At 38.8% G+C, this 25,982-nt stretch overlaps 2 protein-coding genes across 2 annotated transcripts in view; both read right to left on the bottom strand.

The window, feature by feature from the left end:
- PCOLCE2 (procollagen C-endopeptidase enhancer 2) lies at positions 1–25,758 on the bottom strand. The gene is made up of 9 exons (XM_061452888.1): positions 25,646–25,758; positions 24,593–24,701; positions 16,500–16,755; positions 14,874–14,998; positions 11,422–11,558; positions 6,789–6,943; positions 4,258–4,341; positions 2,123–2,290; positions 1–613 (listed from the first exon to the last, which is right to left on the bottom strand). The coding sequence occupies exons 1-9, from the start codon at positions 25,756–25,758 to the stop codon at positions 483–485; spliced, it is 1,278 nt and encodes a 425-aa protein (XP_061308872.1). The 3' UTR covers positions 1–482.
- PAQR9 (progestin and adipoQ receptor family member 9) overlaps positions 16,657–25,982 on the bottom strand; it is a 38,518-nt gene continuing 29,192 nt past the window's right edge. The window contains exon 4 of the mRNA XM_061452889.1: positions 16,657–16,755. The gene's annotated coding sequence lies outside the window, so the exon portion shown is untranslated. The remainder of the gene's footprint in view (positions 16,756–25,982) is intronic.

The raw sequence follows: 25,982 nt of genomic DNA, 5'->3' as shown, positions 1-25,982 counted from the left end.
TCTATGTTTAGTCTGCCCCACTTTATACATAATGAATAACTAGCTGGTGTATGATTTAATCCTAAAATATTTTATTAAGCACAGGTAATACTGCAGAAATCCATGTAATAAAATAACTTCAGAGAAAAAGCTAAGATAAAATGAGTTACTATAAATATTGCACTTAGAAACCTTATTTTACATACACAACTCCTTAAAAAACTGGACAATTATAAATTAACAACTTCCAAGTAATTGGAATTTGGTATGTTTCAGATCAGATGGCTGTGCTGCAAATCTTCAGCTTTTAAAACTCAGGAGGATCTGTTCTCGTCTTGTACATGTATGGTTACCGCTTTGTGCCAGAGTGTGCTCAGGTGGGTGGTAGGGAAGAAAGAGCAAGCATGGTCTTAGTATTGACAATCAGTTGTATCTTCATGACTTACACTAAGTGAAAACTGTTTTTCAAGAGAGATGATAGAATGCAGCTGCAGAGTTTAGTTTTAACATGTTTTGTTTTTCAAGGCATTTAGGATCTTTGAGTTCTTAGTCTTAAAACTCATGACAAAGCTGTTGGGAAAGACTTTGCCTCTACCATCTTCTTCTACCTGGCCCATGATGATGTAGTTTAAACCTACAAAGGAGAGAATGAGATTACAAAGCAGAAATCCAGAACATAATTTGGTAACTATAGTTCTTTGCCCGTGGTCTCTATTCCTTTGTGCTCTGACCAGTGCCTTCTCACATACAATTATGTGAACTCAAAGTAGATATATAGCTAGGTATCTACTACATAATTAAATATACAGGAAATATTCGTCAAATGTAGCCTGTCAAATGAGTCTGAAAGACATTAGAAATGCAGAGTAAACACTGGCTCACTTAGCTACTAACACCCCAAGTGGAATGTGTCTCATTCATTTTGAATATCTTCTCATTTGTTCCGCTTGTAGGATAATGCACTTAAGTGTTTTATTCTGCTTTTCTCCCTCAGAGACATAAACATTTTATATATATATATGAAGAGGCAGTCAGGCAAGCAAGGTGAACCCTGGCTTTGGAGAAATTGGATGAATTTGCATATTTTTACGGCTTAGAAGGGCTGGGAGTTTGCAAGGCCTTAGGTTGGAAGGAGTAGTAGGTATTATAGGGTTATAAGCAAAAAAGTTTAGATATTAAGTAATGACTATTAAATAATTAATATTGATATAGGAGAAACAGAAGTGTGTGATTTGGAGCCAGCAGTCTGCCTAAAAGGAGAGAGTTTGTTCCACCAAGGATGATACATCTCCCAGATAAATGTCTAGTTCCCAGAGAACTAAAGGAGCAAAATCTAGTTTCTAAAAAGGATTTTTCTCTTTGGTACTGCCCACTTTGAATTAATATGCTTCAATACTAGTAGTATCTTCAGTGTTATCAGGGGGGTTGTGATGCTTATAGTATTATTTTGATTGTTTCCTGTTATGGTTCCATTTATGATCTCCCGCCTCAGGAAGCAGAGCTGAAAACTGATTTTTTTACTTGCCTCAATGAAAAATAGTCTTTGTATTTCTTACAACAGCATATAGGTAGCCTTTGTTACATTTAACTGGAAATAATCTTGATTGACCTCTTTATAGTATTGCTTAAGATAGCTGTAGAAATACTGGCTGTTTGCTGATACAGAGTGGGCTTAACAGTGGTAGTATTTCTACAGTAAAGATGTAAATATATGCAAGAGCAAAGCAACAGGGAAATGTGTTGATTTTTGTCCTTTGCTGTGACATACTGCTCTTCTAGGTTTAGCATGGTGTTGTTTTCCCTTCTAAATAATTGTGTATAAAAACTAGCTCCAAAATCATACATGTAAAAATTAAAAATATGTAACTGAGCTACATTTGAAAGAACCAAATCAGATTTTACTTTGTCATGTGGGTTTAAAAAAAAAGACTTTTTTTTTAAAACTCCTTGATCTAAGTGAGTCTAATCCTCATAAGTAAAACTGAAGAAAGCAATATAAAGCTGGATAACTATTTTTATACTAAATTGATTATAATATTAGTTGCTGATTATAGAAACAGTCACTGTAATCTTACTGATTTTTGTGGTCATATTTCATGTCGTCTTTTATAAACACACAAGGAGGTTATTCTTGCATACTTACCTCTTCTGATGAGAGGACACTGCTTACATACAACAATAATCTTGGCACTCATACTCTTGCCAGCTTGCTGAATTGCTAAATTTCCCTCCTTATATACATTAATGATGGATATTGTGGCATGCAGACTGCCAGCCCGTGTTATTGTTGTGATTACAGTTCCAGTTATCACTAGAAGAAAAAGCATTTGATACATTTTTATTTAGATAAGAAATTTGAGGCATAAGAAAAACTAAGTATATTAGTTCATAACAAGGAGACAAACAATACTGGAAACACTAAAATCACCTGTAATAGATAACTTCTTAGTGACAAATTTTAGTGGCACCATAATAATAATATTTTGGAATTGTATCAGGTTTTTGCAAGCCCAGTTCTGGGGTTTGATAATTTCAATTAAACAGTACAATTTGATACTACTTTCAATGACTAATTTTGAAACACTGGAGAAGTTAGATTGAAAACTTTTTAGCCAAAAGCTGAAATCCCAGCTCTCTGACACTCTCCAATGCCCTAGGAGCTAGATTTTGATCTGTCTAAGGCCTGATATTGATAGGAATTTGCCAATTTCAGCTAAATTGATTAGATCACCATATCTTCCAAAGATCTCTCAGATGAGAAAATAAACATACCATTTTTATTCCTGGGATGACTAGATTAACCTGTAGGCCCTTTATTTAGCAAGAGGGACTAATTAGTGGTATTACCAGCAGTTCGTTTTGTTTCTCAGATCACCTTTTGTAAATCAGCTATTGTATCCTAGGATGAACTTGATCTTCAGTTATCAGGTATGTGCAGCCAGATTTATTTTATAAATCTGCCTACTCCAGAGTTTGGATTAGGCATTTGTAAATTTGCACGTTATCTTCCAGAGCTTTTAATTAAATAGGAATGTTCAAGTTCAATTAAAATAGAATTGTGGATGTTAGAATGCTGGGTACTGCAGTTATATTTCTAGAAACAATAAAAATGAAATGTATCATGAAAGAGAAATGGCTCTTCTAAATTCATGAAGTCAGCAAATAAATTTAGAATAAATTACATACTACAAACAGTACAATTTCTGTTCCTCCCTCAAGATACATTTCCATTCACAGTAGCATACAAAATATTTTTACTCTTATTCCTGCCATGGAAAAGATTAAAAAAAATGAAAGTATTTGACAAAAGGCAAGAGAGAATATGGTTTATTACTCTGATGCTAGAGGAAAGGGAACAAGTTTTATATATAGTATCTTTTACCATTGACCACGAGAGCTGAGGTTTGGTCAGTAAAAGTAGACCTAAGTTTGGGGCTTTTTTTCCCCTCTCTGCTTCTTTTGGCCTTGGGCCAGCCTATACTGGTTGCAAATGAAAACAGGCTGGTGGTCAAGAGTGGTAAGGGGTCACACTGCAGTGACTCCATTCTGCTTTAGGGTACAGCCCAGCCCTCAACTGTTTTTCTAGCAAGATTATGCAACCCTGTGAAATTTCCTCAAATCTCATGGGATTAGCTGTAAAGTTAGATTAAAACAAACAAACAAACAAAACAACCCCAGTGTGTGTTTGGGAAAATTATCCCATCAAACTTTTAGGCTTGTTATAGGGGATTGAAAAATCTTCAAGTATTAATATCAGAAAATACTCAGACATAACTGAATAAATGAGCAGTGAAAATGCCATCTAAATATGTAGCAGGCATCATTTTCCTGAGTAATGTCTGTCTACAGAAAGCAGTGCTTACAAGCTTAGATGCCTTCTAATTTCTTTTTAAAATATATTGGAAGTCTGTCAACTGAACTGTGGAATAGTCAGCAGGTACAGCATAGATTGTGTATTGGCTGGTTACAGACAGATGAGATGACAGTGCACTAACTGAATCATGTCTCTCCTGCAGGTGGTTGTCTTACATTGTCATTTGCTTTTCAGATTGATGAAGTATGTTTGAAACACACATATATGCAGTGCCCATTTTGGAATATCTCTAAGAATGTATTGAGTGATACACAGATACTAATGTCAGATACACACATAAGATGGTATAGAAAATATAGCCTATACATTAACAATAAGTCAGAACTACATCTGGTAAAATTCCTATGAGTCTAACAACACACTGCAAAGTCAGTAATTAAAAAGGGACTAATTTGATTCCTTACCAAAGTTGCTTGAACAATAATTGCTTTCAAGAGTCCCGCTCCTCTTGCATTTTTGCTGGCACAGGGCAACTGTAGGTTTCACAACTTTTTGAGGAGCAAAAAGTAAACTGAAGTGAGGTATTTGATACAAATACAAAGGAGTATGGTTAAAAAAAAAAAAAAAAGAATTAACAATCCTGATATATACATTAACTAGATCTGGTATTGCAAGGGACAAACACCACAATAGCGATATTACTTTTCTCTGCCATCACCTCCAATCACTGCCTTTCTATGTGAGTCCCAGCTCTGTATCTGTTCTAATGACCTTATAAAATGGGATGTTACAGAAAATCCACATTTAATTGCAGTGCAATCTTAAATATGTAACATAGTGTTGTTGTCTGTTGCTATAAAGCCCTAGTGGTCCACTGAAAGTGTCATAATACTACATAATATTATAGTAGCACTTGAGAAGGGAGGAGGTGGCCTTTTATATGAAATTATGGGGAGATGAGAGTTCAAATTCCTGACTTTTCTTTTTTCCTAAATTTCTCACATAGCTCCATGACATCTAGTACTGTATAGTTTTTATTGATAATATTTTGAAATAAAGCATAATGCTTGAAGTATCTCTTTAATATTGGGGACTAACATTTCCTTTCTGAGATTGAATGATTTGTTTATAAACTAGTGAATACTCTTTGTACTTTTATTATTGTTAATAGTCTCTACTTTATGCAACTAACACCTTCTACATACTGTGTCCAGCTGCAGTATTTTTAAGGCTTTTATGTCCCTTTCAGATTTGTTTGGAATTGGTCAATGATATCATAATTATTGGAAACATGGAGCTGAGACTTACAGATTAAAAAAGACCAAACCCCTACAAAACCCTCGTTTCCAAGAAAAACTTGAACAGTTTTGAATAATATGTTTGCGGGTTTTTACTTTCTTTGGAATAGAGAATTTTGCAGAAGTTTTGTTCAGCCTGAAGTTTCTGAAAAAAACCTTCTGACTAATTTTCCAATCAGTAATTTGTACTTTTTCTTTACTTGAACGAATTGATGCTTTTCACAGTTTTCCAAGTTTCTGAGATTCAGCAGAATGGCATTAAAATTACTTTGTCTTCAGTGTTATGCCCATGACTGATAGATCTGCATACTCTTTGATTAGCCTTTCAAATCCAAAGTTTAAAGATAGGACTCCATATTTTTCATTGATTTTGTGTTGTTTGGGTTAGGTGTTTTTCTAATTGGTCTTCACGTGAATGGTATTCAGTGCAACTGATTAGAAAGGTAACTGCCTCCTACAGGGAGAAGTGTTGAAAGAGCAAGTTCCTATGTCTATGGAGGCATACCTCGTGATACTCTACATGTTGTCACAAAAACTTATTTGGAGTTAATTAATAAAGTATACCTCTTTTGCATGTGTGCACACAAAGAGCTCACAGAGCAAAGCTTAATGGCAAAGCCCTGAATACAAAGACAGCATGAGATAGCTGACAGCCTGGATTACTTGAGACCAAGTGTTTGAACTAACAACTTGGTTAAGAAGTTCTTTATAGTGAAGAAGCACTGAATTATTTATTGTTAGAGAAGCAGTCGCATCAGGATGATTTACAGGTCATTATAATTTCACTTTTATAATGTTTATTTTCATCTATTTTGAAACCCTTTATTAGCAGTATTTAAGCACCACAGCTTCTAGGTTTCCTGCTGACAGACCATTACTGTCCTGTCTTTTGATGCATTTTATGTACAAATCAGGTTACGTGTTGCAAAACCATCACAAATAAACTGTTTTTCTGCTATGCCTGTTTCTTAAATCTCTCACATTCAGGCTATAGAAACTGTAAGAATTTATCCCTCAGTATCTCAATAATGAGGTAGTTCTGGCAATACCTTCAGAGAAGCCCTCCTTTGATCTTTCATATATGCTGTCTAGTCTTAAATATAAAAGGATACTTATTTTTAGCATGACATAATGATTTATAAGTTCCAATCCCTTGGTTTCTTTGTTGTCATTGGGGATGGTTTGTTTGTTTTTAAAATAAAAATAAATCTAGGGTAGCATCATATTGAACCTGAAGAAGGCTCAGGTGGCTTCCATACCAATTTGTTTGATCTTAATAACTATCTGAATAAAAATACGGTCAGATCTTTACTTGTGTAGAAGAAAGAGTTCCTTTAAATAAAAGCTATGTCCTGAAATATTTAGGTCGTCTTATACAAAAGAATTTTGATCATCCATTCTTCCATGGAATTTACTAGTAAACTGTCAAAAAATAAGAAGAGACAGGAAAATTCTCTCAGCTGGGGTTACTGTTACGCTGAACACTCAGCTGGGTAGATTTTGTTTTAGCAATGTTAAGTAGATTGTCCCTTGAGTAGACTAAGATACTCCCTTGAGTATATTAATTCTAACTCATTCCCTCGATATTTGAAATACAATAAAATTTTAATACACTTTCTATTATATTTTTCTGTAACCCTCTCCCTGTCCTAAAATAATTTATATTTTTAAGAATAAAATAAAGCCATAAAACTTACTTGAGGTAGCAGGGACTGTTGTGGTAGTAGGTGGAACTGTAGTTGTGGGTAATTTTTTTGGTCTGAATTTATAATGGCCAATAAAACCATCAGCTGTTAAGCTTAAATCAGACAGAAACTGAATGAGCAATTCATTCCTCTCAGACAGAATAGGCCTGAAATAGAAAAACAAAATATTTCCATCGTTCTGAATGCCAAAGTCAAGAAGTATTAACAGCATTCCTCTTACAAGAAAAAGAGGGAGCACTTCACTTTAATTATTGGTCTGGATGCGATATGTACCCCAGAATAATACTGAAATAGATGTTTTTTTGCTGGCTACCAGTCAGACACTGGTGTTTTGAGTGTGAAACTCATTCTGATGAATCATCTAAACCTCTGGTTACTGAAGGTTATGTCAATATAGGTATCTTTAAATTCCTCTGTGTGACTTCATTGCAGACTTCACTTCCTTGGAATGGAAGGGACTAGATTAACACAGCGGGAAAATATACCAAAGAAATCCTCAGCCTGTAGCAGAGGTAAGTAAATGCTTTTGTTTGGTTGTTGCTGTTTGGGTTTTTCATAATTTGCATTTGTTTAATGCAAAACAAGACATATTTGGACAGCCTTAAGAAAATTATTTCAGTGTTGGATTCTGTAATTCTTTAACAAAAGCACTAAAAATAAATGTTCTGAGTTATTATTTCTGTAGGCTCGGCTTTTGTCATTACCAAGCTCTTGAAGAGCTAATGGAGTTCCTTTCTTAGGATTTGTTTTCTTTCCTTTCTTAGGAAACGTCATAAACTAGCACTGTTGAGTGTATCAGTTTTCAGCTCATAAACTGTGTAGTAACTTCTGTGACACTAATACTAACTGTTTCTGGATGTGGATGAAGTGTGATGAGACTTCATTCAAGACTACTGTTAGAGAAAATCATATGGAATGCAGGTTGAGCCAAAGCATCACTTCTCTCATTCTTCTAAGCTTTCCACAGACCTTGTCTCAATATTTATTAATAATTAGTAACAAGGATTTTTCAAGCAAAACCACAGGTTTGGAAAGGGGAAGAAAAATACAGGGGCAAAAGAATCTTTGTAAAGGACAGAGGAAAACAGAAAGTGGTTTTAGGATGTGGTTTAACTAATGTCTGTGTTGCTCCTTCCCAGGAAGTCCAACGGAGTTCATGAGCAGGATTTTTTCAAAATGCTTAGTCAGGCCTTTGAATTAACAAGTTGTCTTCATCTCCCAGGTTTTTGGCAGGTGTTTCAGAAATCAGTTTACTCTGATGGCTGAGTCTGACATAACCAAACATATGTGCTTCATTATCTGGAATTCTATAACTTACAGATGCTGCTGTAGTTGCACAGAATACGCATTTCTTGCAGCAGTATTGGCACAAACTATGAACATAGGAGGGCACTGATATCAGCTGCCTGAGAGCTCTGTTCTGCTTCCTGAACACCAAATTGGAGCTCCAAATCAGAAAATCCAACCTAATCTGTGTATCCTGTCTTTTTTAAAAAGGCTTTTTGTTTGAGAGGCAGGGGTTTTTTGAATAATTACTGCTCCTAGTAAATTGTGATTATTATGTTTGCCAGTCATTTATGTATCATAGTAATTGTATTTAGGAATCAGGTATGTGGTTACACTGTATGCTTGCTTGGCTGCAGTTGGATCTGAATTAATCTCTGCAACCACCAAATGAGTTCAGGGTATCCACTTTACTCATACTTCTGATGTATACTGTTTCTGTTACAGAATACCATGTTACATTATCTGTGTGCTGGTTAATGAGTTCCACCTCGCATAATTACTGTGTCAGACGTAATGAATGCTCTATAGAAGGATTGTTTTGTCATTCAGTTTACACACCATGATTTCCGGTTCTTTTACAACACTGGTCCTGTCCTTACTGTTTTACTGAATCCCGCTGATAAATTGTCATGAGAATTCTTCAGAGCTAGTGGAAAATCCCCAAGAGACATACTTTCCCCTCTTTCACTGGATATAGAAGCTGACTATATACAAATCTGCAAGGGACAGTGACTATGTTCAAGCTCTATATTGGATCTTTGCTTAGGAAGCAATGCTATTGTAAAATGGACTTCCAGGACACTTATTCTGTAACAGGAAATCTCATCTCTAAGCTATGTGACTGGGTCTGAGACCAATATTATGCCCTTGTTCTCCTGTTTCACAAGTCCATACTAAAATGCCTGTATTTTGAAGCCCACTAGGGTTTGGCAGACCAATTTACAGCTTTGACATACTGTGGAGAAGATGCTGAGCCACAGTTGAGAGTTGGTTTAGGAAGCTTCATGTGGTTACCTCTCAAGATCTAACTGGCATTTCTTCCTTTTGCACTGCCCTGTCAGCCAAGACCAGATCCTGACAGTGAAAAATGTACTTGCCCCGCTGGGCTAGGTTTTAGCTGGAAAGAGGCAGCTAAATCCCAGGGACTGAAAGCCATCAGCCTCATCTGTAAAGGGTGATGCTCGCTGCTGCCTTCCAAGAACGAAGGGGAGGACAAGATCTTGTGGAGTTTGGTTCTTAGCTCAGTTGGAAAAGATCTGAAATGTCACAACTTGCATTGAATCAAAATAGATTCTAATCATGCTTCTGGCTTCAATTCTGTTCAACTTGGAAACAAGTCCATTTGCTCCAGTGCTTTGGATCTGACTTGTGCACAGCAAAACACCAATGGCAGGAACTGAATGCATGTGTATGGAACATAACTAGTTAAGTGTTTCTAATCAGAGATTCTGTTGGGTTTTTTTTGCAGTAGCTTAAAGGTAAATACTTGCTATTATGCAGTAAAAGTTGAGCTGTAAGGGATGGATCTGTAAAGTCACTCATGCTATGCTCATCAATGGAGTACCTGGTGATAAAGTGTTAAGTAATGTAACTACTGTTGCTCATCTGCTGATTGCTTTTTTAATCTTGTCTAAAGAGGAGTGTTTGCAATAGAATTGCTTTTGGGAGGATATTTTTACTTCAGATGATGGTGATTTGCTATCTAATATACACAGATATTTGCAACATTTAGGTCAAAGAAACACATCACCCATTGGGAGACCCATTCAGTCCATCTGCAGTCATTCCAAGTGCCACAGCACTGCAAGGCAATAATTCATCTTGGTTTCCAGGTAAAGGTCTAAGCTAAGAAGTATGAAGTCAGTTTCATATGAATAAATATGTGAGGCAAAAATGGAAAAATTCTTAATGTCATTTGGCTAAGAGGTGGAAGTGAATGACCAAGATTTTTAAGCCACCTCTTTGGCTTGAGTACTGAATACTAACTTTATCTTGCAGAATCTCCCTCCATCTCACAGCCTTTGGGTTGAAGGCAATATGGAAAGATAGTTTACTTTTGCTACTGAAGTTTTTCCTGAAAACAAAGAAGTGATTATACATGTAACTACAGCTAGAATTTAGCCTCTTGCATCATCTTAGTGAATTACCTAGCGATTAAAGAATAATCTTACCCATAAGACTCTCTTTTGTCAATACCTTTTTACAGAGCAACTTTTTCAACTTTACTACAAGAAGGGGGCCTGAAAATGTAGAAACTTTATGTAGAAAGTTTCAAATTGAAGGGAAAAAAAAAAAGAAGGAAAAAAAAGAAAAAAGTGCAACCCGAGACCAAAAGCCTAAGTTGGCTGAAAGAAACTGATGTTACTGTGTTTCAGGTGCAGCTCTAATCTTAAATTCTTGCCAAATTTCTAATAAATTTCTGTAGGCCTACGCTTACTCTGTTTCTAGCACTGTTATGCTATTATATACCTACTGCATGGAGAAGAAAAATCTTTAAAAGGGCTCTTTAAAAGAGTCCTCAGAATGTTTGCCTTTCTTCTCACCTCCTGAGGGTATACTACATAACCTTAAAAAGCCCAACCAAACAAAAAACACAAAAAATCTCATAGTAAATCTCAGTCTAGCAAGCTATGCTTGGAAACACTGAGGTATGCACCTCACCCCCTGTACCACAATTAGTTGCTCTTGGCAATCAAATTATCTGCCACTTCTGAGATACAAGTCTAGTCACACACCTCCATGTATCTTTTTTTTTAATAGCTTGTATTTCTTGAAACAAAATGCATCCTCTTCATCTTCTAGAGCTACTCAGCTTTAAGAAGATCGCTGGAAGAGGAACAAAGGGAAAGGAGAGCTAAAAATTATTAGCCTCAGCCAAAAAAACTCCTCTTTTGGGGAGAATAATTATGATCTACTATGCTAGACCTGATTATAGTTACAGTGCCATTGGCTGGGTTGGAAATAGTTTCTGGGGGTGGGAGGCTTGGAGGGATGAGTTGGTTTGGGGGGAATAGGTGAGTTGTGGTTTGTGGGTTAATATTAGTATTATACCAATATAAATGGCATTACCATTAGTATTGCTGTTATCAGAGAGTGTCCTAATTATGGACAGGACAGAACATGTGTTGGAGACAGCACTAATAGTGGAGGGAGAGAGAGAAGAGAAAATCCTAGGGGGTGGGAATATATGAAGCAACTCCTAGAAGTTCAGTTTGAAGTAGAAAATGACGTAATTAATTTTAAAAAATAAGAAAAATATTCCAGAAGCCTCGTACAAAACTCTTAGCAAAATGGCAAACAGTGGTAGTAAAGTTCGTAATTTGAGAAAGTTACTTACGCTGGTGGACTGTCTCCGCAGTACTTCCCAATTCTTTTAGCATCATTTATTTCCCCACCATTAAACACTGCAACATAGTCGTATCTGCAGTAGTTGTCTCTCTCCACATCAAACTTCTCAAACTTTAACTCTATTAGCTGCAGGGAAAGTTAAATAACTTATTAAGGTTTTGATATACAGAGCTTTTTAGTGCTCTTATAATGACCTCTTCATATGAAGAACTAATCGATTTTTCTTTCTGTAAAGGAAAAATCCTTAGTCCACTTAATTGTGGAGCTAAGTATTTTAATCCATGTGACTTCTCTCCAACAATTTTTTCAACGTATGACTAACATTCTGTAAGACAGTTTGTTCTCAAATATATACAAGTAACTTGTGATAAAGTAATTTTTACGTTTGAATGAAAACAGGATAGTAGGTGTCCAGTGTTAGGTTGCTTTTAAAGTAACTGTAGCAAATCTAAACCACAAACAAGGGGCTTTTAGTGTCATTGTATCATTCAAGATACACTAAAGAAAAAGTAAGGGCAAAGTTTGTTAAGACCCATTTTACTGACTTCATTAAGAACAGGCCTTGAACCACTGTGGTTGCCAGTGCTGTTTACTTGATGCAGAAATAAAAGGTCAGAAACAAAAATATTGATAGAAAGAAAATCAGTAAAGACTAAAATCAAGAGAAAGTAACTAGTTAAATGAATTGTGTTTCCATACATAATTTCCATAAATGTTGGGCTTTGGAAGTCATAAGTGAGGACTAGTATAGCTCTAATATTTCCAGTACTGATGCCATTACCTCCAACATGACTTGTATTTATGGGCTTTTCTACTTAAGAAAGAAAAACTATGGACAAGAAAACAGATGGGGAATTTAATGCTCTGAAATGGAAGTCCTGCGGTATAACACTGTCAGTTGTGTGTAGCAAGGAAGGAGAACACAACATAACTGCACAATTAAAACAGAGGTAATATATGCATTTAGGTTGTGTCTTTATATGAAGCACAACAGTTTTTAAATCACCTTCCCATAAATAGCAGAAATGAGGCTTGAATGACAGCACTGAATTGTGCTGATTATAGCTATGCAGGATTTCTTTTTAAAGTTCTGTCTCAAAGATGATATTAAATCTTTTAAGACTGTACAATGAAAAAATGAGTAGTTTGTGCATTGCATACACTTTGATTTACTGAAAGAGTAAAAGTGGTCCTGTTCTACATTCATAGTAATGATAGCATGCTATCACCTGGTGTCTTAGTTTTGCCTGGATATGCTTTTGCACTGTTCGCAAGTGTAAGGTATCATTTTGTTTCCCATAAAGTATGAGTAGCCTAGGGGGACTTCATTTCAGAGATGAGTAACAGGTTTGTTTCAAAAGCCTTGTGGTTGTGAAGAAAAAATGCGCTTTAAATGGATGTACCCATCTGAATAACATGCTTATGATCAAAAAAGATTGTACAGAAATAACTAATGCAATTGGGAGTGGAAATGCTAAATTTTTCCATAGCAGGCAAAACAACAAGCTGTAATATCTACTTTATTATTGTTCCTAAGTGCACTTTGCACTAATGAAGAAATATTTCATGATAGAATAGCTCTTCACCATCATGAGAAGCTCCTACATCTTCTGTAATAAAAGAAGTAATAGATTTGTATTAGAAGCAAAAGAGTGCCTTGCTTTATTGCTCACATGCTTGTGAAAGAGACATAGAGACAACAGCACCTAAACTTTGGCAAATGGAAGAGTGAACAGCTTTTCATGTGCACTTGAAGAAAGATTATTATTCACTTTCCTCGGAAATGGCTTTCAACTGTCAAAATTCTGTTTCATTTGCATGCAAACAACCACTATTGCAGTACACAAAAAATACGTATTTGGAAACTTGTAGATCTATGGAACAGAATTCTCAAAACGTACAGGATATGATGTCCTTATTTTTGTGCTTACATAGCCTTTCTACAAGCTTAGGAAAAGTTTTTAGGCTTATCTAGAGATACTTGGAAAGAACCAAAGTAATCTGCAGTTTGCAGATAAGGTTTTAAAAATCACTGCCTATCTGTAGAATTGTTAAATGACCTGTATCTAGCAAACAAGGAATGTGGATTAAATAGTACAGGAAAGACTAAGCTGAGACACTGCTTCAGTACCAGGGATAAAATATCTTGGTAAATGGAAAAGTGTGAAAGATCTGAAGAATGCATTTATCTAGGGCAGCTTTTTTTTTTATTTGGAGGATTATGGTCATGAGCAGAAGATTAAGAGGAAAGTTGTCTTTACATATAGGGGAATTTAAGAAGCTGTATGTGGCTAAGAAAAGCAACCTACCAAACATGCTTGGTGACAAAAACATTCAATTATAGTAGACCTCCTGCCAAAGTACAGAGCATATGGCTCAGCAACAACCAGAAAATGTGAAGCTAGGATTGAGATGAGCCCTACAGTATAGGGAACACACTTTGCCATGTGTGGCAAATGGTGGCAAATGAGCCCTCTTGGTCTGCTGTCACATCTCTTCAGGGCTTAATGAAATTGTAATATATGATCTGATGTTATTTCCCTAACTAAGGAAGCATATTATGAGATGGTGTTTTCTTCAAAATATAAGATAAAACTTCATGAAATGTACATTGAAAATTCCTGTGCAGGACAAATCTGAATACGTTCCCTGTACTGTAGGCAGAATAAAATTTCTGCTTTTAATAAATTAAATCAGCTCTTCCTGGGTACCTCAATAATAAAGTGCAGCAATACCAATAAATGCCACAAATGTTGTTAGACTTAAATGTAGCATTGGTCATGATCATGTTTGGTCTTGAGATGATCATCTGTCCTAATTCAATTTGCACGGTATTTCGTTAATTAACAAAATAAGCTTTAAAAATGCCTGTTTTAAAAGCCTCACCAGTTACAGATACTTTAAAAAGCTTAATTTAGGAGGTTTTCAACTGAAGGGGTTTAGACAGGATATTAGGAAGAAGTTCTTCACTGTGCGGGTGGTGAGGCACTGGCACAGGTAGCCCAGAGAAGCTGTCGCTGCCCCATCCCTGGCAGTGCTCAAGGCCAGGCTGGATGGGGCTTTGAGAAACCTGGTCTAGCGGAAGGTATCCCTGCGCATGGCCTGGGATTGGAACTGGATGAGCTTTAAGGTCCCTTCCAACCCAAACCATTCCATGTATGACATGAATAAGTCGGTGACAGAGGAGGACATGCAGTGTTGAGAAAGCACAGGAGTTACTGGAGTGAGCCAGCCAATACCGGAGAGGAAGGTGGGTATTGCTGGAGCATAGGTGTGCCTGTATTCCTTGCACAAGCCCAGCTTCACATGTCAGCCAAATAGCATTTTTATTGTTCCAGTGCAACGCAGGCAGCGTGTTGTGCAAGCAGGCTGTCATGAGGTGTTAGTCCTTGCAAGCAATGGAAGCTGGGCCACGCTGGCAGGGTGATGGCAGCGCCTCACCTGGTTCTTCGGGGCGACAATGTGCCAGGAGCAGGTGACTCCCGCTGGGTAGTCTCGCTCTGGCCAGTTGGGCGTTTGGAAGGACCCCGACGGCTTCTCCAGTCGTCCCCCACAGTATTGATCCCCTGCAAGCACAGCACACCAGGCTGACCCCAGTGCAACAGCATGCAGGTAGCCCCTGTAATGCACCTGTTTTGCTGCAGCTGCCTCGGTGAGGGGGTGTGGCCAGTCCAGTCCTGCCACAGCCCCACCACTGGACATGGCTGAGCCCTTCAGCTCAGCTGGTGGCACCTCTGGGAAAATGTGTTTAATCAAGGGTAGGAAAGGCCAGACGCAGACGAAGAAGGGGGTAAAAAAGAAGAGTGAGAAGCATTCCCGTGCACACCAGGGTTGGAGGAGGAGGAGTCATGGGGGCTGGAGAACTTCACCACAGCTCACAGGGGAAGCTGTGTCGGGGGGCAATACAGGGATACAATTAGAAGGACTTGTAAATTACTCATCACCTGCACTGCGTAGGCCTAACAACCTATCTGCTATCATATATCTGCTATCTAACAACCTAACAATCTGCTATCATGCCAATAGCAAAAGCCTTGAAAAAGAGTCCCTCAGCAGGCCAGTGCCACCACCCTGTAACCTCCCAGCCTCTCTCAGTTCTTGGTCTTCCCAGGCACAAGGCAATGCCTTTATGTTTAATAATACCTAACAATTTTTTCTTTCGTACGTTTTTCTAATTGTTTTTAAACCAGTGAAGAAATTAACAATCCACGATGTTCCCTGGCACAGCAATCCACCACTTAACAGCTCACTGGGAAAAATCACCATCTTTGCAGCCACTTGCTCATCTGGTTTTTGTATGAGAAGAGGCAGTGGTCCCTGTTCAGTTTCTCTGTACCACCAATGCCTTTAGAGCCTTCTCCTACACCCCCCTTGACCTTCTCTTTTCCAGCATGAAGGTGTTCCATTCTTTGCAGCTGGTCTTTGTGCAGAAGATGTTCCATAACTCCTTTGTACTTGTTGACTCTGATTGCTTCTGATGGTTTTATTATAACTTGTTCTGAGATGGGAATATCCAAACGGCACACAGTATTAAAGATGTAAATGCATTATGGGTTTATAGGGGCATAATTTGTTGTTGTTGTTTGGCCTTTATTCCCTTTTCAAAAAATTGTTAAGGTTCTGTTTCTTTTTTGACATCTATTTGCACTGGATTGATGATCAACTATTATTTTCATAAGTTACCTGTTTTAATACTGAGATATCATTCCTAAGTGGTAATAGTAAATTCAGAGCCCATTGTAGTATACATGAAGTTAGGGGTTTCCCTCTTATTTGCAACTTTTATCTGTATTGAATTTCATCTACCGTTTTATTGACTAGCCATTACCATATTACTACTAGATGCAGCTCTTTCACAAGTCTTATAACAGTTACCCCTCCTCTTTACTACTTTGACTATGATTAAACAGTTATACTTTGTGATATCCTCAGCAAGATAATTAAAGAATACGTTGAACAGCACAATACCTAATACATCTGGCATCACATCTTTTTAAGCATTTATGTGGCTCTCCGTAGATTTGTACAGTTATATTTCTCTTCAGAACCTACGTAATTGTTAATTACCTCTTTCATGTGGTTCTGCTGCAGAAAATTTTGCAATGAATCCACTTCCAGCAGTATTAGCGTCTGAAGTCATCTGCACCAACATTTTATTGCTGTTGGATACAAGAGCACCTGGTTTCACAGTACCACAGAACCTGCCTATGCGTTGTCCATTGGCATGGCCATTGTATATATCCACAAAATCGTATCGGCACAAGTTGTCACTTTCCAGGTCTAAATATCTAAAAGAAAGAACCACCACTTTTCCTTCTGGGACCTGCAGAGAGAGGGAAGGAGGGAGAGATATATCTTGAAGCATGACTGATACCACATATCTATTTGATCCCCCTATTTGCATGAGTATTTTCATATCCTTCACTTCTCATCAGGTAAGCCCTTCTTGTCAAGTATACTTCAGGCAGAAAAGTTTTTAAAATCATATTGTGCCAATCATAAAAACAAAGCTCTGGCCATCTGTGTTGCCATTATTTTCTTCCTAATCCACAGTATTGTCTAGCCAGGCTCATATAGTCAATTATACAGCATCACCACCCAGTTCAGCTTGGCATGTTTCTCTTGTTTTCTGCTCTAAGTATGCAATCAGCCATGCAGCTCCCTGTCACCAAGGAAAGTGAGGAGGATGAGAGCAATATGTTAAAAAAAGAAGAAAAAAGAAACAATTTACAATTTTGAACAGATGAAATGGCCTTATTTAAGTCATAAAATGTCATAGTTCAAAGAATTCTTTTATTTACTAACACATGACTTACATTTATAAATAAAAATTGGAAACTTTACGGCTAATGCTGTACAACCCTAATATTTAGTTATTGAAGTGGTACATTTAGCTGGAAGGCTGCAGTGAAAGAACTGTTTTCGGAAAGAATATGTAAAATTATGAACAGAGAATTCAAAAGAACCATTGGTGGTTGTCCTCAGTACAGAAGAGTTTTGTTTTCTGTAACACCTGAGGGGATGTAAGACAGCAAATCTTCTTACATGCCTGCATCTGTGGACATTGTGAAAGAGGCAAGAGTACGGAGAAGGATGTAAATTGAGAAAGCATAACAGTTTACAAGGAGGAGAACATTTCCTGGGATAGAGTTGCAAGCTTGTAAGAGAATAAGCAGCATAGTGAGAAGTGAAAACTCTTCTAACAAAGCACTCAATGCTATGCAACAGGACAGGAAGAAGGGAAACAGTATTTTGCAATATAGAGGGATGCTAGACAGGCAGAGTGTAATTATCTACATTTAATTCACAGCCCAAAAGAGTGGTTACCTATTAGAATAATTGCATCTGTTCTATTTTACTGAAACACTGCTATTTCCTACTTTTAAATGTATAACACACCTAATATATCTGCAGGAAGTCGATATTTAAGCCACTTTATTTAAGAGTTCGTGAATTTTTTTCCTTCCTTAAGAGTGACTCATTTTAAAACACCGGTTTGAGATAAACTGTTCTTATATGAAACTGTCTTAGCTGTTGAAACTCACAGCATTAAAATGCCTTGTCAGGTATAGATGGAGGTGCTATAGATGGAAGAGACCACTTAACCCAGAAGATACTCATACAGGCAGCAGCTCTAGATGTGCTAAGAAGTGTGATGTAGATATGGTAAGATTACTCATTCATGCAGCTGCTTTTATGTCCAGTGCTAACAGTGATCCTGCAGCAGGACAGACTTATGCATGAGCTGTTTTCAGCTGCCTGGGCCCCATGTACTGAGAAGCCCCACTACAGCTCCTGTTGCTGGTTTCAGAGTATGTTCCTTTAAGTTCCAAGTTCTCTCAAAAATGCATTCAGTTCCCCTGTGCTGACGTACGGCACTACTACTACTGCTACTGCATCAAAACCACAAAAACTCATCTGATCTTACCCAGAAATTCCAAACCACAATGACTATGTTTTAGAAAACTGTGAAGCCAGATATTAGGTTTAAAACTCAGGCTACTGAATTGAGCAAGCCCTATAGCTGGTAACAGAAATTATTCCACATGTATATTTATTCTGTGAAAGCAGTATGACTCCTTGAATCACTGCTCTCATAACTAATTCTCTTTACTATTGCATTCACTTGTCTGCTGGTCTGAATCACTAAGAAGCAGTAAGACACGGCCATTTTAATGGAAAAAGAGCTAAGAGGAATTTGGTATTCCTGTCAGAAGGCCCGAATGTTATCTATGGTTATACTACAAACTCTGTGTGACTGGACAAATCAGTTAAAAAATGCTGGCTGAAAAGTTAGTCAGATAAAGCCAGATTTAGGCAGTTAAATTAAAGCAGCCTTTTTTCCAAGAAGTATGTATGTAAAATAACATACAGTCATTTGGGCTGGAACAGTCGTTATTCATCAGTTTGTACAACTGGTAAAACAGGACCCAAATGAGGTGACCTTTAAAGGTCATCATGTTTTAAAACAGACCAAGCTGTTATACCTACAGTTAAGATTGTCCGTCATTTTCCACTGTCTTGAGGTTTTGCTACAACTTGCCCACCTTTAAGAAGTTTCCCCTGTTCCTTCCACTGTTTCTGAAAGTTGAGCAGAAGTTGCTCTATCATATTAAATAGTTTTGTCATTACCTCTGATATTTTTTCCTTACTTCCTCAGCCTGAATTAGTCTTTGAAGATACCTACTCCCTCCCAGAGTTTGAAGAAGGAAGTGGAAATGTGAGAGGTGGCTGCTTCTGGGGTAGGAAAAAGTCTTTTTGCTGTCCTTTTAGAAATGCATTCAGATTCAGCCAAGTGGTTGTCCGTTGATGATGCTGATGGGTGCTCAGTGGCAGCTTTGTTCCATGAGCACACTGAACCAGCACTGCTCTGCTCACACCAGCCTCAAGGCACTAACTCCTACCCCCAGTTATTCCACTCTGTCCTGCTGCCCTAAGTGGGGCACAGAGAACCAGAATGAGGGACTGGCCCATGCTTATAGAGGGAGAGGATGTTGGCAAAGCAGCGAAACTCTGAACTGCCAGCCAACCATTCACTCAAGTCTTGGGTTTTCTGTTTCATGGTATAAGTAACTCTGTGCAGTGTTGTACCCTTCTCTCCACCGCTGTGTTATACTAAACTACATTACATTATCCAATTATACTTCATGGTAGCTTTTAATCTCTCTAGCTTCTCCTAGTTCAGTCTACTTGATCTTGGTCAAGAATGTTCCCTATCATGTACTGAGTTTCTAAGTTTTGTTTTGCAACTGTTTGTAAAAAATGTGGAGATAAAACTCAGCCACTCGGTCATGAATGTTTAACAAGAAGCCTCCTCCAGACTTTAGTTGTTACAACAATCCTTGCTCACATTTAGGTGAATGTGGGGAGAGAAGTCATTTACAGAAAAGTGTCAACTAAGGCCCTTAATCCCAGTTGCTACTTAGTGCCATTACTTTACAAAATAATGTCACTGCTTATTAAAATAATATTTTTCATTATTTATAAAACCATCAAATTTGTTCCAATATGTTAAATCATTAAAAGTTTGTGGTCTGACCAGATGACATTCAAGAGTGCAGAGGATGGTGGTTCCACATTCTGGCAGCAGCTGCATCAGTTTGCAGCTACTCCCAAGGAATCCCACCCTAAACACAGTCGTTCTTGCAAAACAATGCTTTTCTTTCATTTCTACCATTTCCCTTTTTTTTAAATGTTGAAAGTGAATGTGCTAAAATCTGCCAATGTTTATCCTAGGACATTTAAAACATTGTTCCATTAGAAACACAGGGGAGAAAGCAAAGGCCAGCATGACTCAGTGTTGTTTACTTTGAGCCGTGTCTGAGTCCGATGCAGTAAGATAATGGCATACCTCAGAGGAAGAATTGGAAGGAATTGCAGCTTTTAATTAAAAAAAAAAAAAAAAAAAAAAAAAGAAAAAGAAAAAAGAAAAAGGAAGATGAGGAGGAGTCAAAGGAAGAATGTGTGATGCTTCCCCTGCAGGGTGTGCCTCACTTTCTGATTTATCCATCCAGCTGGTATCTTACAATGACAGAGGCACTTCAGCTTCTGCTGCTCCTTGTCACACTGAGGGTGACTGACCCATACTTGCCCTCTGTGTCCCTTCTTATTTTAAGTCTATAGACTTCTTTAGGATCAGACATTATGACGCTAAACTCATGTGAAGGATGCCTTACGTCTACTGAAGGCTAAAGTAAAATAGCACTCCCTGAATTTTTAGGAAGTTTTTCTACACCTTAATTCCCTAAAATCATCTCTGTAGACTGTTAACCTCTTCAAAAGGGCATGATTATTTTATATAGACAGCCTACCACAAAATAAGGTCCTTAGGGTTTTTGTTTGTTTGTTGTTTTGTTTTTTGGGGTTTTGTTTGTTTGGTTTTTTTTTTAATAATTCATTGCTGCCATATCACATAATATTAATCAAAGTTCACTTACATTTAAAGCAGTTATGTTGCTTTTATGTTACTCTGACTGAATGCAAAGCCATCTTCATCATTGTGCCTCTGTTTCTGGGGAGGATTCCCAGACTGTTATGCTTTCCAAAATCACTTGGTTTAGATTATTTGCTTTCAAAATAATCTTTTGATAGGAAAAGCCCCTTAAATGCCAACTTTCTGGGAAAATATTTTGCCTAGTTTTTTAAACCTATATTGTTGATGGGTTTAATATATTCTGGTGTGTATCTAATACCAAAACGCTGATTGTAGGTTTTGCCATAGCAGTCCTAGGTAGACTTGAAAAACGCATCAGCTGCCTGCAAGCCAAACATATTATTTCTCTCTACTGAGAATGAATGTGAAAGTTATTTGGAGTTATATGAGGGAAGAACCGCAGTTCCTGCCCAGTCACTTGTTGCCCAGCTCACCAGCCACTGAGGAGCAGTTCTGTAAAAAAATCCTATTAGCTGCTCTTCCTGACAAAAAGGCACTAGATTCTGTTCAGCTCTTTCTTTTCTGGCAATACAACCATGCGTGAAGATCTCTTCTCTGCTGGAAGGGGCAGTTTCACAGTGATATGGGGAAATGAATGCTTAAAATGTAGATAAAATGATTTAAAATACTTCACTCCCCCAGGGCAGATTCCCAGTTCCCCTAATAAGCAGCTTTTCCAAACCTTGCTTATTGTCAGCAAACCTACTGGAACACAGCTTCTGAACCTATAAAAATATAACCTTATATAACTCTGACAGTCTCCAGTATTATTGTTGCACATAAAGTCGTTAGAGTTTTATGGGAACGGCACAGCCTGCCAGCAAATAACAGGACAGCAGTCCAGATTCTTGGACTATGTGACACATTTATGCAAGGTGATGGCCAAGAAGGATTACATAGTATTAAAAGTAAATGTATATGACATATTTTAGATAAAGCTACATACATTACTATAGGAAAGGAAATAGCTGTACAGATGACTTCTCAGCAAAGCCAGCTAAAAGCTGCTGGGTAGTCTGCCAAGGTTGTAATATAACCACAAGCATGTGCTGAACACTTCTTAGAGCTCTCTAGAATAGAGAAGCTGTTTTCTTTAGCCAGCTCAAAAAGTCCCAGTCTCTTGAAATAACAGAACCATAATTGAGTTAGAGAGACTCTTCTAGGTTTAGCAGACCAGTTGGAAAGATTTCAGCTGATACCTGAATGATACATTGCTTTATCTGTATTACCCGTAACATTTTCTGGGCATATTTTCTTCTAAAGAATGAAATAGCTGTCACTCTGCCTCTCTGTGGATTTTGTCCATAGACAGAGAGATCCTGTAGCTGAGAAAAAAAACAGCTTCATGCTCCTTGTGACGCAGACACAAAGTGAATCAATGTCTTTTCCAGTCTTAAAGACTTGTCAGATCCTGCATTAAGCTGAATGTTTTCAGGAAGGTGTTCACAGCCCTTGGATAAAATGGACAGGCAAAAAGCCTTAGTCACCTTCTAAGATCAGATGCTAAATGAGGAAGCCTAACAGTAACTACAGCATATTTCATCATGGCTGTGTAAGCAGCTTTCTTACTTGGGTGCTATTGCAAGCTATTCTGAGCCTCACCAATATCAGTGAAAGGATTTTATTGCTTAAATTCAGGTTAACCAGACCCTTGAATTTACCACTTTCCCTCAGTTTGGTTAATCATTCTCTTCTTAAAAAGAATGCAGGTTTAGTCTTGAAAGTTTCGTACTCCTTGCTTTCTCTACGTCCATCCTGTGCATCCAAAGGACAGGGCATTCTACACAGTTGACAGAGGAAAAAAATTAACCTGGCTTAGTGAGCAATATTGCCTAATAGAGGTTAAATGAGATGGGGACAAAAGAAAGCCCAGACTACTGGAATTGTGCAGCCCTTTGCTGGCTTTGGGCGAGCTATGGAGAATAGGTATGCAGCAGTCAAAGAGCAGGAGGAAATGGCAGCACAGCAGAAAACCGGGAGAGAGGATGGTCATAAAATGCCAGAAGCCATCGAGTTCCTCCCATTGTCAGTAAAGCCTGAGTGCAGACACACAGCTTTGTGGTAACTCTTCTCACAATGTCCAGGCTAACGTGGACACTCACATCTTGGCACAGCCACATGAAGTCTGTAAGAAAACCACTCTCTGTGGACTTTTAAAATACATTCCATTGTTCTTTTCTCCCTCCATCCCCAATATGTGATGAAGGGCAGATCCATGGGATGCTTCAGTAAATGCTTCCCCAGTGCTGCCTCCATTTATAATCTGAATTATTTAATGGTAAAAAATTTAGCTGTTAAAATTATTGTTTCCTCCAGATTAAATTTTGAACTTTTGAAGAGTTAATACTGAGTTACATTGGTAAACTTAAGTTGGGAGGTTTTCCCCCTTTTATTTAAGGCATGTGCGTATGAATCCAAATGCAATTTGCGTCTGCTCTTCAGACTCTGAGAAGGGCTATGCTAATTGCTGTAATCTCAGCCTCTCAATAGCAGGAAGCAAGTTTGTTTATGAGCATACACTGTATTTCACATCATTCTCTTCTGGATAAAGTCAGTCACAGATGAAAGGTAACCTTTAACTTGGCCCTAATAATAATACTGCATAAAGGTACAGAAAGCAACTGTTGCATCCTCACTGCTATCCTTCGGATAAAATTATTAAAATGACATCACTCATTTGGTACAAGAGGCATTTTAACTGAATACTGTAAACAGATCAATGTCTCCTGCTTTTCGTCAGCATCTCTATAGTAGCAGGAGACAATTACACTGACATCCTATTCTACTGCAAGCACCTAGCTTGTAATGCTTTGAACTGAAGTTGTCTTTAGTGATTGTGTCAACATGCAGATTAATCGGGGGGTGTGGGGTGTGTGTGGTGGTGTTATGCTTTCTTATACTTCTGATCTCTAAAGCCCATATTCTAGGCCTGAATGTCATGAAGTTCTTAGTGAACTGTGCCTATGGAATGGAGAGGAAATTTGGTAGACAATTTTGGAGGGCTTAATTTGTGCACATGTGAGGAAAAGTAATCATTCATTCAAATCCCTTTCTCAGAGTCTGTGGATAAAGACACTTCCAACACTGGAGTGTTTAGTCCTCATTGTTTAATGGCATTTGCTGTCCACAAATATGTCTCTGCCTTACAGTATCATTTCAGCATCAAAATATCAATCTTTCCACATGGTTTTGTATGGTCATTTATAAATGTAACAACACTTCTCTATTGCTTTGGCAGCTTGCTGTATGACATACTCCAGATGTCCTGCCTGGCAGAACACAGTTATTAGCATAGGACAAGCAAACCTGCCTGAATCCTGAATTTTTTGGTTTTGCTTGAAAATTTTTCTAGGTTTTCCTGCCAAAAATTTTGCTTCTAATTATCTACACCCCACTGCTTTACTTTAGTCCATTCAATCTAACCAACTGTTGCTCTCTGCCGTGACTGGAAATGTAGGCGTTTGCTTTCCAGTGGGTTCATTTAAAACAATTAGAGGTGTATCTATGGAAGTTAACGAAAATTTGCCTCTGACATTAAGCAAGGTCAGTTCTATTTCAGCCACTATTATCATATTACAGCAACCCTAAAAAGCTCCAGATAGCTGAGCTGCTCTGAATTACTGAGTTCATTATGACACATATGTTATCCCATGTAAAACACTGGCATTGACAACAAATAGGTTTTCATTCTCTTCAGCACTGATTTTGTGATATTAAAAATTCTTACTGTGATTTTCCAAGTACATTTGCTGTTTGGAGGGTAGACTCCTGGAAATCCTTCACTCCCAATAAACCCTGACTCTCCAGATACAACTCCTCCACATGCAAATGTAGGCCTGAGAATAACAGGAAAAAGTAGTGCTTAATTTTTAAATATATTTAATTTATTCTGTGAATAGTAGCAAAAAGGCATGAACTGTCTTAAAAACACAGCTTAAATACTTAGAAACATTGCTAACTTTAAACATATGCTTCGTTACTTACATAATTTCACTGCTAACATAGATGTGCAATTTAATACACAAACTGAGGTGTAGAGGAAACTAATTCTGGGTTTACACGGGCTGTTATCCTTCCTCCTTTTTTAGTTCCTAAGATGGAAGGTGTGGTGTGAATCACTGCAAATTGCTATTACAATGAAACATAATTATTAAAAGTGATTGGTAATGACTTTTTTAGGGTATATAGTAGGAATTAAAACAGCACAGTAATAATTTTTGATTCCTTTCTGTTCCACTCTGAAAAGCTTTGAACTTGGATATTTTCATCACGTAAGTCACTTTGGAAGTTTTCTCCACCACAGGAACACAACCCACCACGTGCTCCAGTCCTGCTGCTCCAGCCTGGCGATGAACCCTGCGCCCCTATTTTGCCAGGGTGAGGGCGTTCAGGGGTGCAGTGTCCGCTCCCTGCTCCGGGGACAGACGGGAGCCCCCCCCCCCCCCCCTCCAAAACCCTGCGCAGAACCACAATATTACTGCTGAGGACATGAGGGTGAGTGAGTGCCCCGCTGAGCTTTAGGTGCTGGGATATTACACAGTTATGTTGCGTTACGTGGTGCGTTACAAGGAGCCGCTCTCGCAGTGGCCTGTTCCCGTGGGAAAAGCCCCTCTCCGTGCCCTCCCCTGATGCGGTCGGTAACGGGCAATGAAACACCCGCAGGTGTTGCCCGAAGGCAGCGGAGGCGCGGACTCGCGGAGGGCACCGCTGCTGCGGGGGGAGGGAGGGAGGCGGGGGAGGGTGCGCAGCGCTGCGCGGGCGCGGGGGGGGTGCGCAGTACCTGTGCGGCGGGGCCGCCGGGCGCGCCGCCGCCGCCACCACCACCACCACCAGCAGTAGCGGCAGGAGCAGTAGCGGCAGCAGCAGCAGCGGCCGCGGGGCGGCGGGCGGCATCTCCGGGCGACGGCGGCGGCTGGGGCCGCGAAGCCGCTCCTCCGGCTGTCCCCTGCTCCTCCCGTGTGCGGCGGGGTCGGGGGAGGAGGCAAAGGCTTCCGCGGTCCCCCGCCCCTGCGGCAGGGCAGGGCAGGGCAGGGCCGGGTCGCACCGCCCGTCCCCCGTGGGGCGGGGCGCGGCGTTGCTGGAGCCGCGGGAGCTGCCGGCTTCCCCCGGCCCCTGGG

This window comes from Pezoporus flaviventris, unplaced genomic scaffold, assembly GCF_033815535.1.
Source record: "Pezoporus flaviventris isolate CSIRO_AGI_PZ_B2104156 unplaced genomic scaffold, CSIRO_AGI_Pfla_v1 ptg000013l, whole genome shotgun sequence".
NCBI lineage: Eukaryota > Metazoa > Chordata > Aves > Psittaciformes > Psittacidae > Pezoporus > Pezoporus flaviventris.
The sequence above is the reverse complement of the archived record's forward strand: the minus strand, read 5'-3'. Positions and strand labels throughout refer to the sequence as shown.

Bases quoted from the DNA above. Each gene is read 5' to 3' on its own strand.
- PCOLCE2 (XM_061452888.1), bottom strand. From the start codon at position 25,758: ATGCCGCCCGCCGCCCCGCGGCCGCTGCTGCTGCTGCCGCTACTGCTC. The intron at 4,342-6,788 runs GTAAGTTTTATG...CTCCTCAAAAAG, and splicing joins AACAGTCCCTGCTACCTCAA to TTGTGAAACCTACAGTTGCC. The intron at 2,291-4,257 runs GTAAGGAATCAA...TTTTTCTTCTAG, and splicing joins TTATTGTTCAAGCAACTTTG to TGATAACTGGAACTGTAATC.